This window comes from Paramormyrops kingsleyae, chromosome 3 (assembly GCF_048594095.1).
Source record: "Paramormyrops kingsleyae isolate MSU_618 chromosome 3, PKINGS_0.4, whole genome shotgun sequence".
Classification (NCBI taxonomy): Eukaryota; Metazoa; Chordata; class Actinopteri; order Osteoglossiformes; family Mormyridae; genus Paramormyrops; species Paramormyrops kingsleyae.
The window spans coordinates 15,416,883-15,432,289 of NC_132799.1; the positions used below are offsets into that span (position 1 = coordinate 15,416,883).

Consider the following 15,407-nt stretch of genomic DNA (forward strand, 5'->3'; position numbering starts at 1 on the left):
AGTCACTCCTCCACCCCCCGGAGAGAAAGAGTAGGACTTAAGTGGATCATTGTGTAAGCATTAAGGCTGACATTCCATACTAGGGCCGACACTTAAGGGTCACACATCCGGGATTTCACAAAACTCAAAGAAATTAACCCATGTCAGCTTTCCAGTGCTTAAAGTGTTAAAGAATAGCAGAGGAATTAATAACAATTAGGCAAAAGTAGTGATGTGATATCATGGGTATTGAACCTTGATCCTCAGTCCATATGATGAATGGCTTCAAGAGAAAGAAAAAGTCCATTTAGATATAAGTACAAGGCCCTTTGCAGTGCTGAGTAACAGCGCAGTGGAGCTCTGGCCAAAGCAGTCAGAGAACACAGCTCTATCTGACAGCTTCTGCTCAGGTCTCCCAGGGCTGTGGTTTGTGGGTAAGGCGGAGGGGCACGGCGCGTGGCAGAGGACTGGGTGAACTCTATGCACCCGTCCCTGTGGCTCACCACAGCGCCACTTGCCCACAGCAGCGAACGCAGTGAGAGTGAGAGAGGCACACTTCAGCCAGTGGCACGTGCCACCGGCGTCCCTGGGAAAGCGCAGCGCTTCCCCTGCTCATTGGCTCACCCGATGCTGGTGCTGAAGCCGGGCAGAGGAAGGCTGACGCACAGACCGTGGCAAGTCACACGTCTGCACCACTGCCATGAATATCATAAAAAACAATGCGGTTCATAAGAATGAAAACTCAGGGCTCGCCGTGGCTGTGAAAGGAGGAGGGGCAAAATACGCAACTGGGACAGGACGGGTGGGAATTTGGAATGTGTGTGTGTGTGGGGGGGTTAAGGTCAGGGCATTTTAGATTTGGTTTGCTGTACACTAAACTGCAGCACTTACCATAGGGGGGGGGGCATTGGCTCCATGCCAAGGTAAGGGCAGAAAGTATCCTGATCACCTCTTCACAATAGGGCTGCATATTTGGCAACGATATCAAATCCCCCCTTCCTTTCATTCTATTTTTGAGAAAATAAATAGGTATTCTGTGCGTTTCCATGGAGACTGCTTAAGAGAAAAACAATGTGTCAAGGAGGACCGGGGCTAAATATGAATTGTCAATGACGATTATCTTTTCCTCCACTAATTCTTGCTTGCAGGAAAGGAAGGAGTGGGATTTATCTGTAAGTGTCGGATCAGGACAGTCCTGGGACTAACAGGATGTGGGATCCTTCATGCCAGTGCTCACCAGTTCTCTACATCTGACAGTAGAACATCCATCACTGAGGACAAATAAAGATGCAACCCCCCCCCCCCCCCCCAGAGATGGGGCAAAGACTTTCAGGCTTTCAAAATCTCCAAATCATGATCTGGATTGGGCTGCCTATGCACCCTTGTTGGTGCTGAAGATGCCTTATTTACCAGTCACATGACCCGCTGTCTTCTGTTTCAGCAAGACCACAGTGTGGTGGCAATCCTGGGTGTCTGGATGCGGACAGCAGGCCGCGCTGAGTCCGTAATGCGACAGGTGGAGGACAGCAGGAGGAACTGGGAGCCTCCTTGAGGCGCCACAACAAGCTGAGATGTGGGGTCACCCCGCCTCTGGCTCCCTAACCCATTGTTCCACTGACAATCCCATTGTTGCCTCGAGGCCCCCTGGAAGTTGGAGGATATGAAACAATAGGCACCGTGCATTTGGGTCAGCATGTTGGGTCTCAAACACTCCCTTGGGCCTTTCACACCCCCCCTGGTGCCCAGGGCCGACCTGCTCCCCTTTGCTCTCTCTAATCACAGGTGGAAATGAGAACTAGTGCCGATGGCTCAGACATGCCGTTAAATCCAGACAAGCCAGCACAGGCAATGAGACCAACAACATAACCAAGGCCAGTTGCATTACCAGTTATATTAAAATGTGTTACCAAAATTTCCCAAGAAAACTGCAAAGGATGGTTCTTTGTGGCACATATAATAGAAGCTCCTATTTGTAGGCTTGGCAGCTGCACCCAGGACAAGCCTGCAAATGAAGCTTCCTGAGACCTCAAACCTGGGCCTCAATGACCTTGAGCTCTCCTAGCAAGTAAATGATGCTGCCTGTAATGATGGACTTATTATAAGCCCAGAAATCAGCTATGACAACCACTTCCAAGACAACAACAGCGTAGCGGTGTTGATGACTCTCCCTTGAGACTTCATCAGGGCAAAAGCGGGTTGGTGTTTCCTCCTATTGTGTATAACCTGCAACATATCCATATATCAAAGCGATCTACAGCACACGGCAGAAATCTTTGGGGTATGGGGGAGTGCATGGGACAGCAAAGGGGCACTTAGATAGCAGGTCACAACTATTTTTATCCTGAGGTCCTGTATCAACGCACCCACATTGCAGTGTCTCTAACAATCTGCATGAAAAATCTCTTTGAACTGCATTTAAAAAACACTAAGACCCTGCTTTCCAAACCCTAGTCAGGCAATGGCCCTGTGACAGCTTCCTGATGGATGTCCATTATGATTAGCAGTGCCACCATCGTCAGAGTGACTGTATGCATTTCCTCTTTATGAAAGCCGGCAGGTCTTTTTAACGGTAGGAGCACTTCCCATGAAAAGCACTAGTTCATCCTGAACTTGGCCACTTCAGTGAACCTGTGTAGAAAATCTGAACTATTCTGCAGGATAATGGACCATGTCAGCACGTCACAAAGAAATGTGAACTATGTGAGGTTGACAAGCAAGATTAGTCCCTGGATGTCACATATAACTCATGTGACTGCCTTGAAACAGCAGGGCTCTCGCATATCAGATATTTGAACATGGCGGAAACCACTGAATTTTGACATTTGACCCGAAGAACAACATATCAGCTGATCTCCGCGATCTCACCTAAGATTACACCTGGATGGTTTGGTTCTTTGTCAGCAGGTGGAATAATATGCGTATATTCGCATTACCGCTGTAATCACACACACAAAGAAATGCAAACAAACATTTTAATATAAATAATCATGAAAAACCCACGCAAATCCGTGCTCCCGTGTGTAGCCACAGTTCTGCCTCATTAGCCATGATGCATTCAGGGCAACGTGTCAAATGATAAAAACTGTTCTGCCTTGTGACACCTTGAAAGGTCGGCTGTCCTGCGCCACTCTACCAAAAATAAGCCCCAGTCCTACAGCTCTGCTGGGCAGGCTTCTCTTGGACCTTTTTCCTACAGAGAGAATGTGACTGTGACCTTGAATGGTGAAGCATGTCAGCTCTGAGTGACCGTCAGCTGGATTGCTGGCCTTTGCTTTCCACTGTTGCTTGGTCCAGACCAGACCTCTATCTCTGAGGCTTTGTAGGCATTCGAGCACCAAAGCTTTCTCTGACTCGTCCTGCTCCATTCTAAGGAGATGCAATTCTACTAGAGGCACACAAAGCTTTAAAAGATGAGAAAGTCAGAATAGGTCAGTGATTAATCCCAGTTTAGCTCATCTTTTCACATAAATCTAGAGTGTATATATAGAGTTATGGGTATCAATTACCCACTGATCATGGTCCAAAAAAAGCTAAACTCTGTCCCAGTACTGCAGGAAAGGTGCCCCTTCATCCCATAAAGGGATTCAAAGTCCATCTGTAAGCTGTGAACAAAGATCAAGATTCTACTCTGGAAAAGGGGAATTCTGCCAAAGAGGAATTCAGTAACTTCCATATGCTGTTATGTGTGTTTATTGCGATGATAAATGACTCCAAATAGTGCTTTTTGATGTAGTAATACAATTTTCTTTACGGCATCTTGTGCCAATTTTTGATACAATATCCTGTAAAGGTTTTCACCCCTGTTATTTACTCTTTCAGAGCACCCAGGAGTTTTGGGACAAGGAGGACAATGACCTGATGAAGGTTACAGAGACATGAATCATGGCATAGCAGGAAGTGGGAAGGATTTTATATATTGAGATGATATGGAAATATGGAAGAAGCCCAAATGATGTGCAAAGTGTGTGGGTTCTGCTACTCATGGAGTTCCTACACAAGTCAGCATAGAAGTGCCTACTGCAGTAAGAAGTACCATGACAGGTCAGTTCTCTGTTTTAGCGGCATGAAGTACCATTTCATTTGTATATATCAAGAAAACAATCTTACAAGTACCTTAAAAAAAACTACCCAAAGAAAAATGCACTTTTTCAAATGGAAGAATTAATATGTGATATCACCGGCAAAAAGTTTGGAATCCCCGTGGTGCACTGCTAGCTGAGTCCCTAAGCAGGGTGGGCGTGGCTGTGCGACCCCCCAGGCCTGGGTCGCAATGGGGCCATGGATGGTATTGAGCACCTGCGCGGCTTGTGAGAGCAAGCCGACCTCCTGCATTCCAAAAATCCAGTCTGGACAGCTCTGGAGCTACAGGGCTCTGGCCTGGGAGAAGAATTTGAGGCATTGTGCCCTTGCAGGGTCTCTGAGTCGCAACAGACCCAACAGACGCCCGTAGGAGCTGAAGAAGGAGTTTCAAAAACATACACATGCAAACACAAACAGAGTCACCAAAAACTCACCTCATAGCTCAACGCCCACTTGACAAACACTAACAAACTCTCACACGGCAGAGAAAAAAAATCATGTAAGTTTCTCCATGAGCAAGTGTTTCCAGGAGACTCAACCAAACAGTCATCAGGAGGATGACTGATGTAATGGCAGATTTAGTCAGTTTTGATCGTTTTAACTATTCACTTTATTAATTGTGCCAGGCAATTTATCTTGAAGCTCACAGACTTTCCGAATCGTTCAGTGAGCTGTCGCTCCTGCATAATTTACTGGACATCAAACACATGTCCAGGCTAAAATACATGTACAGAATGTACAGAGACTCATAAAAGTCACCTGGAGAGAATCTGTGACTTAACTAAAAACAGGAACTGTGGATAAGTAGCCCACTCTTAGGCACGTCGGCCGAGATGGGGTAGAGTAGTGGTTTCTAAAATACCAATGAAAAAATTGCATCTGCTAAGATGTTTATGCATCTCAAAATTAAGGGAAACTGCTTATTGATTAAAGGGTGAATTTATCCAGGGTCCTCTTCATTAGCCAAATTATAAAGTCATTTTTAATAATCTTCCAAGAATTATCGGAGAAGTAAGGTGAAACAGAATTCATTTGTATTGGCAACAGAAATCAGCATTGATGGCAGGCTGGTCTTCTGGAAACCTAACAGGTGCCAGCAGTACTGGGGATGAGCAGAGAGCTCAGTGGAGAAGCAACAAAGGGCACGGAATGGGGTCAAAGTTGGAGAACCAGCAGCCACGCTCCACTACGCCGGCCGTCCACGCGAGAGGGAAGACGGCGCCGCAGGAGGAGCTTCTGCACAGACGGCGTTGCTCAAATGGAACCCTTTTAAACCTCAAATTTTGGCCAAACTCAAATCTAATCTGGGTTTCATTCAATAGACATTTGCAACCTATCAACCTCTTAAAAGCTCTGACGAAAGGGAGACAGGCCATATGCCTTATGGTGTTAAAACACCTTTCTGATAAGAGAAGATATCTTACCTCAATAAACACTTACATAACCAACCCCTACATTATTCACATATTAAAAGAGGCAGTTCCACAGTTTTATTTCATAAATGAATGGATGAAAACTTACAGTATGACTTAGAAATACATGCTAAATTTCTGTTTTCCAGTCTGGATGTACAATGTAGCATCTGACATCCTACAGCAGCACATCTGCTAAGAAACACTGGAGAAACTCTGGAACCTTCCATGACTGCAGCACTGGCAGATTAAAGTCCACCAAGCTAAGTACCAACCTGCGTGAAATAACTCATCTGCTCCTTCGTGAGCTCAGTTCCGCTCTATAGGAAGAGTCCAGCTAGATACCTTGAACTGCAAATCTTGCCAGTGATAAAAAGAGAGAGATGACTGACTTAGAGCTGTCTGGGAAGAGCTTTCCTTGTGGGTTTCACCTGGACTCTGTTGTGCAGTTACCTGCCACTCTCTGAATTTCTCTTCAAGTCCTCCGCCAAAGTTGAGGAGAAACCATTACTCACTGAATCTGTTTTCTCAGGACGAGGCATGAAGGACACGGAAATAACCCTCAAAGAGATTGTCAGAAATGATATGATCGCTTTTGAGTTCCCCCTAAACAAACACGGGGCAAATTGGGGCCGAGTTGCGGCAGAGAAAATGTGCCGTAGAAACGTTGAAAGGTCGTCACTACTTGGTAACGACAACGGTTTGCTCTCTGCCGCCTGCCAGCATGTTCACATGTAATCACACATGTCGCGATGGAACAAATACTGTAGGGCCTTAACTGATCTGGCAATTGGTCCTAAATGATCCTTTTTGTTGAATGCGGATTTATTACCCTGATGTTATCGCACCGAAGGGGGAGTCTGAGAGTTACGAGAGCCGCACTCCCAAATATCTGCCTGTCTGTGACTTCATGAGAAAGACCACGAAAGTACAGCACATATGTGTCACGGGCAGATTCATCGATAGCCAATTCCGTTTTCACACGTGAAAATTGTTTTTCAAGAGGGAGATGCAAATCAGAATGGCGCTACAGCCTCAATACTGTGGGGCCTCCTTTACCTGGACTCAACAACTTCTTGCCAGAATGTTCTTCCAACCAATGTTTCCTGATTAATTAAACGTTCCCATCACCTTGAGGGAGCCTCCCCGCCGGCCCCCGGGACCTGGGTGTGGTCTCATGATGAGCGCTACACAGGAAACACAATAAGCAGCCATCCTGAACTAAATTAAATTAGGGGGTGTCGGCTGGGGGGGGAGGTGGGGGTGACCGCACAAAGCAAACAGAAAGGCACCTGCACACGCAGAAGAACAAACATTTTATCATTACAGCCACCATTTCTCAAAAAATGCACGCTGAGTCAACCGTAAGTTATGGGTCACATGACTAGACTGTGGTCTTTTCACCCCTGAGGCCCCCCCTTTTGCAAATGGCTCCCTCTCCGGCCACTTCCAGGAGACCGTACGGCTCCGGTTTCAACCTGACAGGGTGCGCACTGCTGCTGGCCGGCCCTGTCGCCGTCACTCTCACTCCCACCCGTCTGCCACCCGGCCTGCGGTCAACGCGCCGTGCCCCATTCTGACATTTTAGCAGGCGGGCTGCAGAAGATTGATGACGAGCCACTGAAGTTTCCACTGACATCAGTACAGACATCAGGAGAGACCTTAACTCTGCACTCAGTCCTTCGAATGAATGATCTGGGGAAGCAGAATGTCAAAGGCAATGAATGTACTCAGCACGCAGGAGCGTGTGTGCAGCTTCTTTTGGACAAGCCGAGGATTATGGGAAATGGCCTCACACAAATAACATCCCACGATGCTACAGTATCATGTAAGAACACATTCCAACTGGCCAGGGTAGAAAATTGCATTACATTGTACGTAAATACAAAGTACTTTATGAAAAATATTAAATAAAGGAGTCTTACATTTATGTACAATAAATTCTATGTATTTTTACAGTGGACTGATAAATATATAATAGGATTTAGGATTAGTGTAGGTTTAGATTACAGGGCATAAAACCTTCTGGTGTTTTCTCTTAGACACTTAAAGTGTAACACACTGAAGACATATTTAGTCATGACAACCAACTGTTAGCCAGCAAGGAGTTTCATAATCGACCAGGGCATGCTCCATTTCCTCCCCTGTGCAGCTCCAGCCCGTCTTCCTGTCGTTTCAGTGTCTCGCTGCACACAAACAGCGAACAATAACCCGCTAATGTCTGGTGCAGTGGAACAGCGTGTTCCAGCACAGCCAAACAAACAGCGTGAACGGGCCATTCTCAGACTGCCGCGCTGTGGGGGGGGGGGGTATTGGGGGGGTGGTGAGTGAGGCTTCTGATACGCTGTTCCCCAACATCCGCTAAACACGGGCGCTGGCGCTGTGGAAACCACTGCGTTCAGTAACCGTGTAGCCACCCGTGATCGCAGCATGACCGGAGCGCCGCTAGCTTCAGACGGCAGCCATGCCGATCAGACAAGGACATCCTGATGACGGGTGAAGCGCGGACAGGAGGGAGGGGGATGTTGCCTCACACGTGCACACCAGCCCAAGGATTTAATCTGATGCAGCGGGTACTGCTGGACGTCAGGGAGGGACGGTGTCAGTTTCCACGTAAAGCCTCTGTTACCATGCCAGCATCCGATGTGCTTGCACAGATGTTACCGACTGCTGCAGAAATAGCCCAGGTGCACCATGTGACCCAGCAAGTGCCACGGACTCTGCGGTACGGCGGGAAGGCATCCGAAGTGCCCGCGCACAATGAGTCACACTTTCTGGGCCCTCCTCCCCTGCTGCCTGGCATCGAAACGTCCTGCCCTCTCCTCATCTGTCATGCTCACACTTCAACTCTCACCTCTTTCTTCCCTGTCGCCGTCGCTCCGTTTGATCCGTACCAGCCAGAGCTCTGGGCCACATCCGCGAGTGACTGAGGAGTGGCTCCGAAACACCACAGCCCCACGGACGAAGGCTGCCAAAATCACATAATCACAATGACCAGCAGACCTGCGCCTCGGAATGATTACGAGAGAAGCCAGAAGCAGCGGAGCGCACGCCACGCCTGACTCCCGCACGTGGCAGCACGCCATCAGCCAGTGCCACCCGGGCACGGATTATAAAACAGGAGCTTGGCTCAAGGACCAAGTCAAGGCAGGGACAGAAAGATCGAGCCTCCAGACTGGAGCGATAACCCATGTGCACACCAGAGCAAAGCGTTTCCACTGACCGTGAATAAAGATACGCTGTTTTCACGTTTTCGTGCTTCACACAGGCTGACCTTTCACAGAGTCCTGAGTACAAATGCAAATATCTGCCCACTGTGTTCAGTCTGATCATAACGAAGGAAGGAAAGATCAGTGCCAAAACCGTGAGGAAATCACTCCATAAAAGAGACAATTGTGCACAAAAATATGAGAAGGACGATTACTTATTTAGAACAGGGAAAAATCAGTGTTCTGGGGCAAAAGAATATGATTTTATCAGTTAGCAGCTTGACTTTTAAAACCTTTGTATAAACTGGAAAGAATTTAAATCTTTTGAAGAATGTGGATTTATTTTAGCACTGACCATCTGAATCCACAGTCTGGTTTAGGTATGTTTGATGTTGTGGGAAACATGGACAACACCTCAGTTTTAGGGTAAGTGAGGTAGAGTCAGGCATTCCCCCAAGGATGGGATTGGATTGGTAGCCCCCCCAGGGTTAAGTGGGAGTGGGGGGGGGGGGGGCTTTAACACCAGAGATCCTGGGCCGACACAAAGTTTGCCATGGTGATAGCAGGAGGCAGGAAGTGCAGGGAGACATTCTTGGGGGGGGACAAGGACAGAGGTGGAAACTGCCGGGGATAAGGAGAGAGTTCCGGCCTGGTCTCTGAGGAATCAGGCCCCTACTCAGGCCAAGCTAAATACCCCACATATGAGGAGCAAGAGAGAGAGAGAAGAGAAAGCTGGGGGGGGGGGAGAGAAAATGTTCCCAGACCCAGAAACATGCCCTCTGTCTGCTGTGCCGGGGACCACAGAAGCCCACATTCATGCCTCTCCTGAGAACTTGTCACAATAAACTGGATTCTTCAATACAGAGATGTCAAACAGCTGGCCAGAAGAAACGGCCACTCGTGTTCCCCCTCTGCCCTCCCAATAAACTCCCACAATGCACTCTGTCAGGCGCGGTACCCACACGAGAAATGGCTCCTGAGCTGCTGCTCGCTCAGTGGCTGAAGCCAACGGCAAGCGATAGACGGGTGGCGGGAAAGTTCTCGAGAGAGAGAGAGAGAGAGAGAGAGAGAGAGAGAGAGAGAGAGAGAGAGAGAGAGAGAGAGAGAGAGAGGACGAAAAACCAGAAAGGCAGGATCCAGCATGTCGGTTTATCAGGCATATAATGGCTGAACTTTGCTTTCCCTGACTGAGAGGCTCCAGCCCAGTGACTCCTGTTCGCTCCACACATTCTTACAGCTGCTGCCTCTCATGCCTTTTCCTGGTGGCTTTTACCGTGTCCTCTTTGGATCTGGGCTCACCTATAGGTCTCTGGCTCTCCTAACTGCTCACCTGCTGCTAAGACCGCCGCTGCTGTGCTGTGCCTAAACGTCTGCTCATTTTGTGACATCTACTGCTGGAGAGGGGCGGGTCTGCAGCCACTGTTATATCAGGGACAGGTTCAGGTGTCACCTGGCAACCAGGATAATCAAGCAGCCAAATGGCCTCATCAGCCGACTCAGCGTCTGTCAGTCTTACACTGTCATAACATGTGGGATGGGATGCATTTTATGGATGTAATTTCCATACACTTGAGTCGGGCCGACCAGCATGACCAGCCGTTCGGCACGACTGGCACGCCGAAGTGGGCGCGGAGCCAGCTCTCTGCTCCGCAAACACTGGCAGAATTGCTGAGTTAACAAGGCTGGGGACATTGGGCTTTCTTTTCCTCACAAATGACTCGGTCTCTAAGAGCAATGAACAGACCGAAGAAGGGAGCATTAGGCAGCGAGAGGTGACGTAACGAGAGAGAGTCGAGGCAGGACTTTGAACAAATGTCTATATCACCGTGAAACCAGCAATGCAGAGGCAACGGCACAGATCAGCTGCTGCACATAACATTTATACATTTAATCGTACCCTTGCCCCCCACTCAGTGAAGCTTCTGTTCCAATATCGCTTGTCTTCTGCCTTGTGAACAAAAACAGTTTAAAAATAAAAAAAGGAAAAAAAAAAACTGACCTATGACCTCTTTTATAAGAAGCCGTTTCTAATTTAGCCGTGGAATGGAATCACGGTCCACTGAGGCGAGGATGACAAATTTTGGTTTGATGCTTTTACTGGCTAAAAATGTAAACAATGACATCAGTCAGCTGAGTGCAGGAGTCGGGATTAGACAGGTAAGGACCTGCCGGAGTGCGGGACGCCAGCAGGGAATGTCGCTCGCCTGTCGCAGCCCCCACAGGCTGCTCTGAAGGGTGCATGGCCCCCTGCCCTCTTTTAGGGTGGGACAGCGCCAGTGACTCACTCTCAGCTCAAAGCGCACATTTAATCCCGGAGAAAACACCTTGGACTGAGATTGTCAAAAGATTACGTGGCCCGAAATGTCGGCTCTCCACCAAAAGGATGGTGTCTCAGCTTTTTACACAAACTGGCACAGAAGTGAACACAGCACCTAGCAAATGGGGCAAAGGAAGCCAGCAAAGGGGTACAGAGACGCAGTTCACGAGGGACCTGGTGATACCTTCAGCCCCCCCCCCCCCCCCAACGCCTACCACAAGTAACCTCCTTTTTCCAAACTTTTGCCCATTTTTAGTATCAAGGTGTGAGGAAAAATAATTTGGAATAAAAACACAGAAATAAGAAAATGCATACACAAATCATGTTAAGCTTAATACAGTCGGAATATCAGAGAGTAACAAAAATGATACTCAGAACACTTTAAGGCTAGTTTGAATTAAATGATCCAATGAGATAAGAGTATTAGTTCAAAACCCAGACAAGTCAACACAAGTTGTTACAGCTATGTAACAGGGGTACAGAGGCACCACCACCCCACCCTGCGTCGACAGTCACGGCCCCTAGTAACACCCCCTAGTGGTAACTCACAATACAGTATCGTTCCAGAACGATGCACTTGGCACCATCCACCAAAACGGTTCTGGGTATTCTCTAAGATGGCAGACCTTTTTTGCATGTGTGTACCATATTAACCAGAGGGCACAAGCCTAAACCAGAGCCTAAACATTAACAGATCCGCTCAGCCAATACACACCTGGTCTGCCGATGTTTTAAGTACCTTGTTTGCTTGCTTGTTTGTTTATTTATTTATCTATGTATTTTGCATCTGTTAAAGTAGTTACAAGTTCACTAATAAGGACTAATCAGTGGGCTGGGTAGATCTAGCTTTGGTTTTTCATAATAGTGCATCTAATATCTCTAAAGTACATTTTGTTATCAACAAATTTAGCAAACGAATCTGTACAGGTACCTGAGACACAGGAAATGACACGAGGTCTGACTAGAACTGGAAATCTCAAATGAGACTAATGCAAATAAGCTGCATCTGCATCTGCATGGTTCACCACCTGTGGGCCATCACCCCAACACCAACCTGCCAACTTGATTCACCAGAAAACAAGATTATTGTTTAATTTTTGTTGAGCTTATACTTGAAGTGTTTTGCCTTAGGTCGGTGGCCCTTTGTGCTGCGACTGTACCCAGAGGGCCTTCGCCAGTTAGGTGTGCAGGTAGGGGACTGCGTTTCCACCCTCAATCTGAAACATAACCACGACTATACACTCCTGTATCTGCTGTCTTTCTAATTTTCTTATTTTCTCACTATAATGACAAAAAAAAAACTGAATTTTTGTTGCACTGCTTCTCAAATCGCTTAAACCCTTTTATCACCTATTTATGCAAATATATTTTGCTTCCACTCAGAGTTCCAAGTAATTTAAATGAATCCCATCGCAGGTGGAAAAATATGTTTTATCACTACAAACGTCAATGCAAACTCCGTGAGCAGTTTAGCCGCTCATGAAAATGATTTTGGGATTTTTTTATTTTTTTTTTTACGGTGGACTCTCCGTATTATATGCACATTACATTCAGGCATATACTGTGGTATCACTTAGCGTCAGGCAAACACATAGTAAATATCCTCTGTTGGCGTCATCATAATTAGTTAATTTTTATTAGTAAATCTGTTTTGAGTTATAAGAAAAGTAAATTATTAAGACATTATTTAATAAGTAAATTATTTGGTGTAGCCATGTTAATATTACTTCACACTACTAATAATAAATGGCAAGATAAAGAAGAACAGGGCTTTAACAGCATGTTATTTTACATATATAAAGAATATTCAAACGAAATTCAACATAATAAAAAGACAGAGGCAGGATGAGATATGTTTAATTAAGCGCCTGCGGAAATGTGCCTATTATTTGGTTCTATAATTAAGGGGAACGGTGTATTCTTTACAGTTTCCAAGGATGAGCATTAGGATTATAGCAATCGTTTTCTTATCAAAAACTGTATTTAAGCAATCAGGCGAAGATAATATAAGTAAATTAAATTACATTAAGTAGATGAATCCTCAAAGCACAGTAAATCCATTGGATTTCTAATTAAACCTTCATTTACAAAAAATCACTAGTATGGGACACAGTTACAGTATGATGCGTTGCTTTGCAGAATTGGTCGTTCTCTGGGAGTTATACTTAGAAAAGCGCAACAGGTCTTTATTTCTCGTTGACGATAACATGGAAGCACAAGAACAGATCGACATCAAGCGCGGATATATAACCGTTGAAACGCATTTCACTTACTCGCGCTAGAAAATCCATTTCATTATAAAAGCTGTATTTGCATTTACGCTAATGCAAACATGCGAAATCAATTTAATAACATGAACCCTACCTCTTTTTTTCCTTTTCGGCGGTCATGGTTTTTTCATATGTGTCCAATGTCCTTTTAGCTATTCCTCGGATGTCCTCCACGAAGTCCAAGTGCTTTCGGAAAGTTACACAGATAAGAAAAGACGCGTTATACGCAATAAGCGAGAAACAAATGAAATAAAACTTATTCACGATATATATTTTCTTTATTTATTTGATTCCCCTCAAAGTCCATTTCATAACCCAAGGAGAGTCCTTTAATTCGTAGGCTAGGCTATACAGTCTCAGAACACTGCTGAGGATTGTACAGCCTCTGTCCTGTTTTGTGATGGGAAATCTGAAGTATATCGGGTAGGCTTTAACTTCGTTGATTTCTAATCCCCTGTCAAAGTTTCTTTCACTGCGCAGCTAATCTGGGAAAGTTCCAGCCCATGTCCCTGACCACTCTTCCCTGAGCGCAGCCGGCTCGGTGACAGCGACTCAATCAATCTCGGCTCCGCGATTGGCGAGATCCCCGTGAGGACCCGCCCACTCCCGCACCCGAGGTCTGCTCTCCCCCAGCCCGTCGTTTCCTCCTACGTTCCCAGGCGGCGCACTCAGGTCCTGCTGGGGCGGGTCTCCAGGCAGGTGAACTTATTCGCTGTCAGCGCTTAACGATCTGGGTCGCGGAGACGCTCGATTTCACTTTTACTTCGCTGGCACCGAAAAGATTGCGAGGAAGTAGGAATTATAACTTTTGCCGGTAATTGTTGTCAACTCTACAGGAACGATAAATAGGAGCAGCCGATTGCTTTCCTGTTGTAGGACAATTGAGTGCATTTCCATAGGGTGTTTTAAAAAGGTCAAAATGCTAAATGGTGCGAATAGTGGCTATTTTTTGACATGTGAAGCCTTCTACTTTTCAGTTACGTTTTCATTTTAATTAAGAAACACATGCAGACGGTTGAACAATGTCCTTTAACGTTTTAAACAGCCCGAGTGACCGTTTTTAAATATCCCTCCAGTGTCCTACGCAATAAATGTGCAACCCTTCAAATTCCAACTTCAACATGTCTCCTATAAACTGCGCTGGCTTAAGATATTTAAAGCGAGTTGATTATTCTTTATTAACTCCATACATTTTCGCCTTAAAGGATACCGTGATAGCATCGAAATTTTAAAATCGTTTTTAATTCAAGCTTAATGTTTTCATGTGTTATTTTCTCCTTTCCTTCTCCCCAGTTTAGAGTAGTGAAATAACTAAAAATTTAATGAGTAGTGCACGACTAAAACCTAAACTATACAGATGTAATTAACGTATAATTATAGAACAAAACACAGTGACTGTGTGTGCGCGTGTACAGTATGTGTGTTTGTGTTCCAAAACATCATGTCCTCCCCTCCCTCTGTCTGTTCTGCTCTTCCCTCTAATGGCTAATTGAACTCAACAGAACTGAGGTACAGCTCCTCTCAGCTTTCATCTGCAGACAGCAGCAATAACAGAACATGCAATCACATATTCCTGGAAGTCCTCGCTTTCATGTGGACTGATGTAACGTGAAGAGGATGACACTCCTCTTGTGTTTTTTTTTTTTTTATGAAGGGACATTAATACATTATGGTCTTAGGCCAGCTGTTACTTAGAAGCGCCCATCCATATGTTTCTTGTATGGCTAAACTCTGAAATTATTCAGAATTAAGGAAAAACTCCCGATTCAATTTCTGTGAAATAAACAGATGCACAAATTCGCTTCCATAGTAAATGTTTGATCAGTTTTGTCCACCACAGGCTCACTGTGAGAAGACAACTCAGCTTCATCTATGGGTAAGTTCCTATGTGAACGCAGTCTGACCAGCTAAAACACCATGTGCTAACTGTGCTAATTTTAACGACTGGAGCTGTATAATCATGATTCCAGTCCTCACCCTGGTGGGTCATTTACTCTGTGACGGGATGATAATGTCTCCCTCTACTTTCTCTGGAGAGATTCCGCCTGTCCTGCTCAGAAAGGCTTCCAAGACATGTAGGTCACAAGAAATAAGTAGGTCAGTGCAGTCTCTTCTCTTCCAGGTCCATTGTGTCAGCTCG

General features: G+C 45.9%; 1 protein-coding gene and 1 long non-coding RNA gene across 3 annotated transcripts in view; one reads left to right on the plus strand and one right to left on the minus strand.

The window, feature by feature from the left end:
• LOC111839954 (uncharacterized) overlaps positions 1-10,655 on the plus strand; it is a 47,818-nt gene extending 37,163 nt beyond the window's left edge. The window contains exon 3 of the long non-coding RNA XR_002837237.2: positions 3,799-10,655. This is a non-coding gene — a long non-coding RNA (uncharacterized lncRNA). The remainder of the gene's footprint in view (positions 1-3,798) is intronic.
• Positions 1-14,004, minus strand: part of epas1b (endothelial PAS domain protein 1b) — a 35,140-nt gene extending 21,136 nt beyond the window's left edge. For both annotated transcript variants that reach the window (XM_023804300.2, XM_023804299.2), the window contains exon 1: positions 13,362-14,004. In XM_023804300.2, the coding sequence (XP_023660068.2) occupies positions 13,362-13,387 (26 nt within the window). In that variant the 5' untranslated portion in view covers positions 13,388-14,004. The remainder of the gene's footprint in view (positions 1-13,361) is intronic.
• Positions 14,005-15,407: the final 1,403 nt, after the last annotated feature.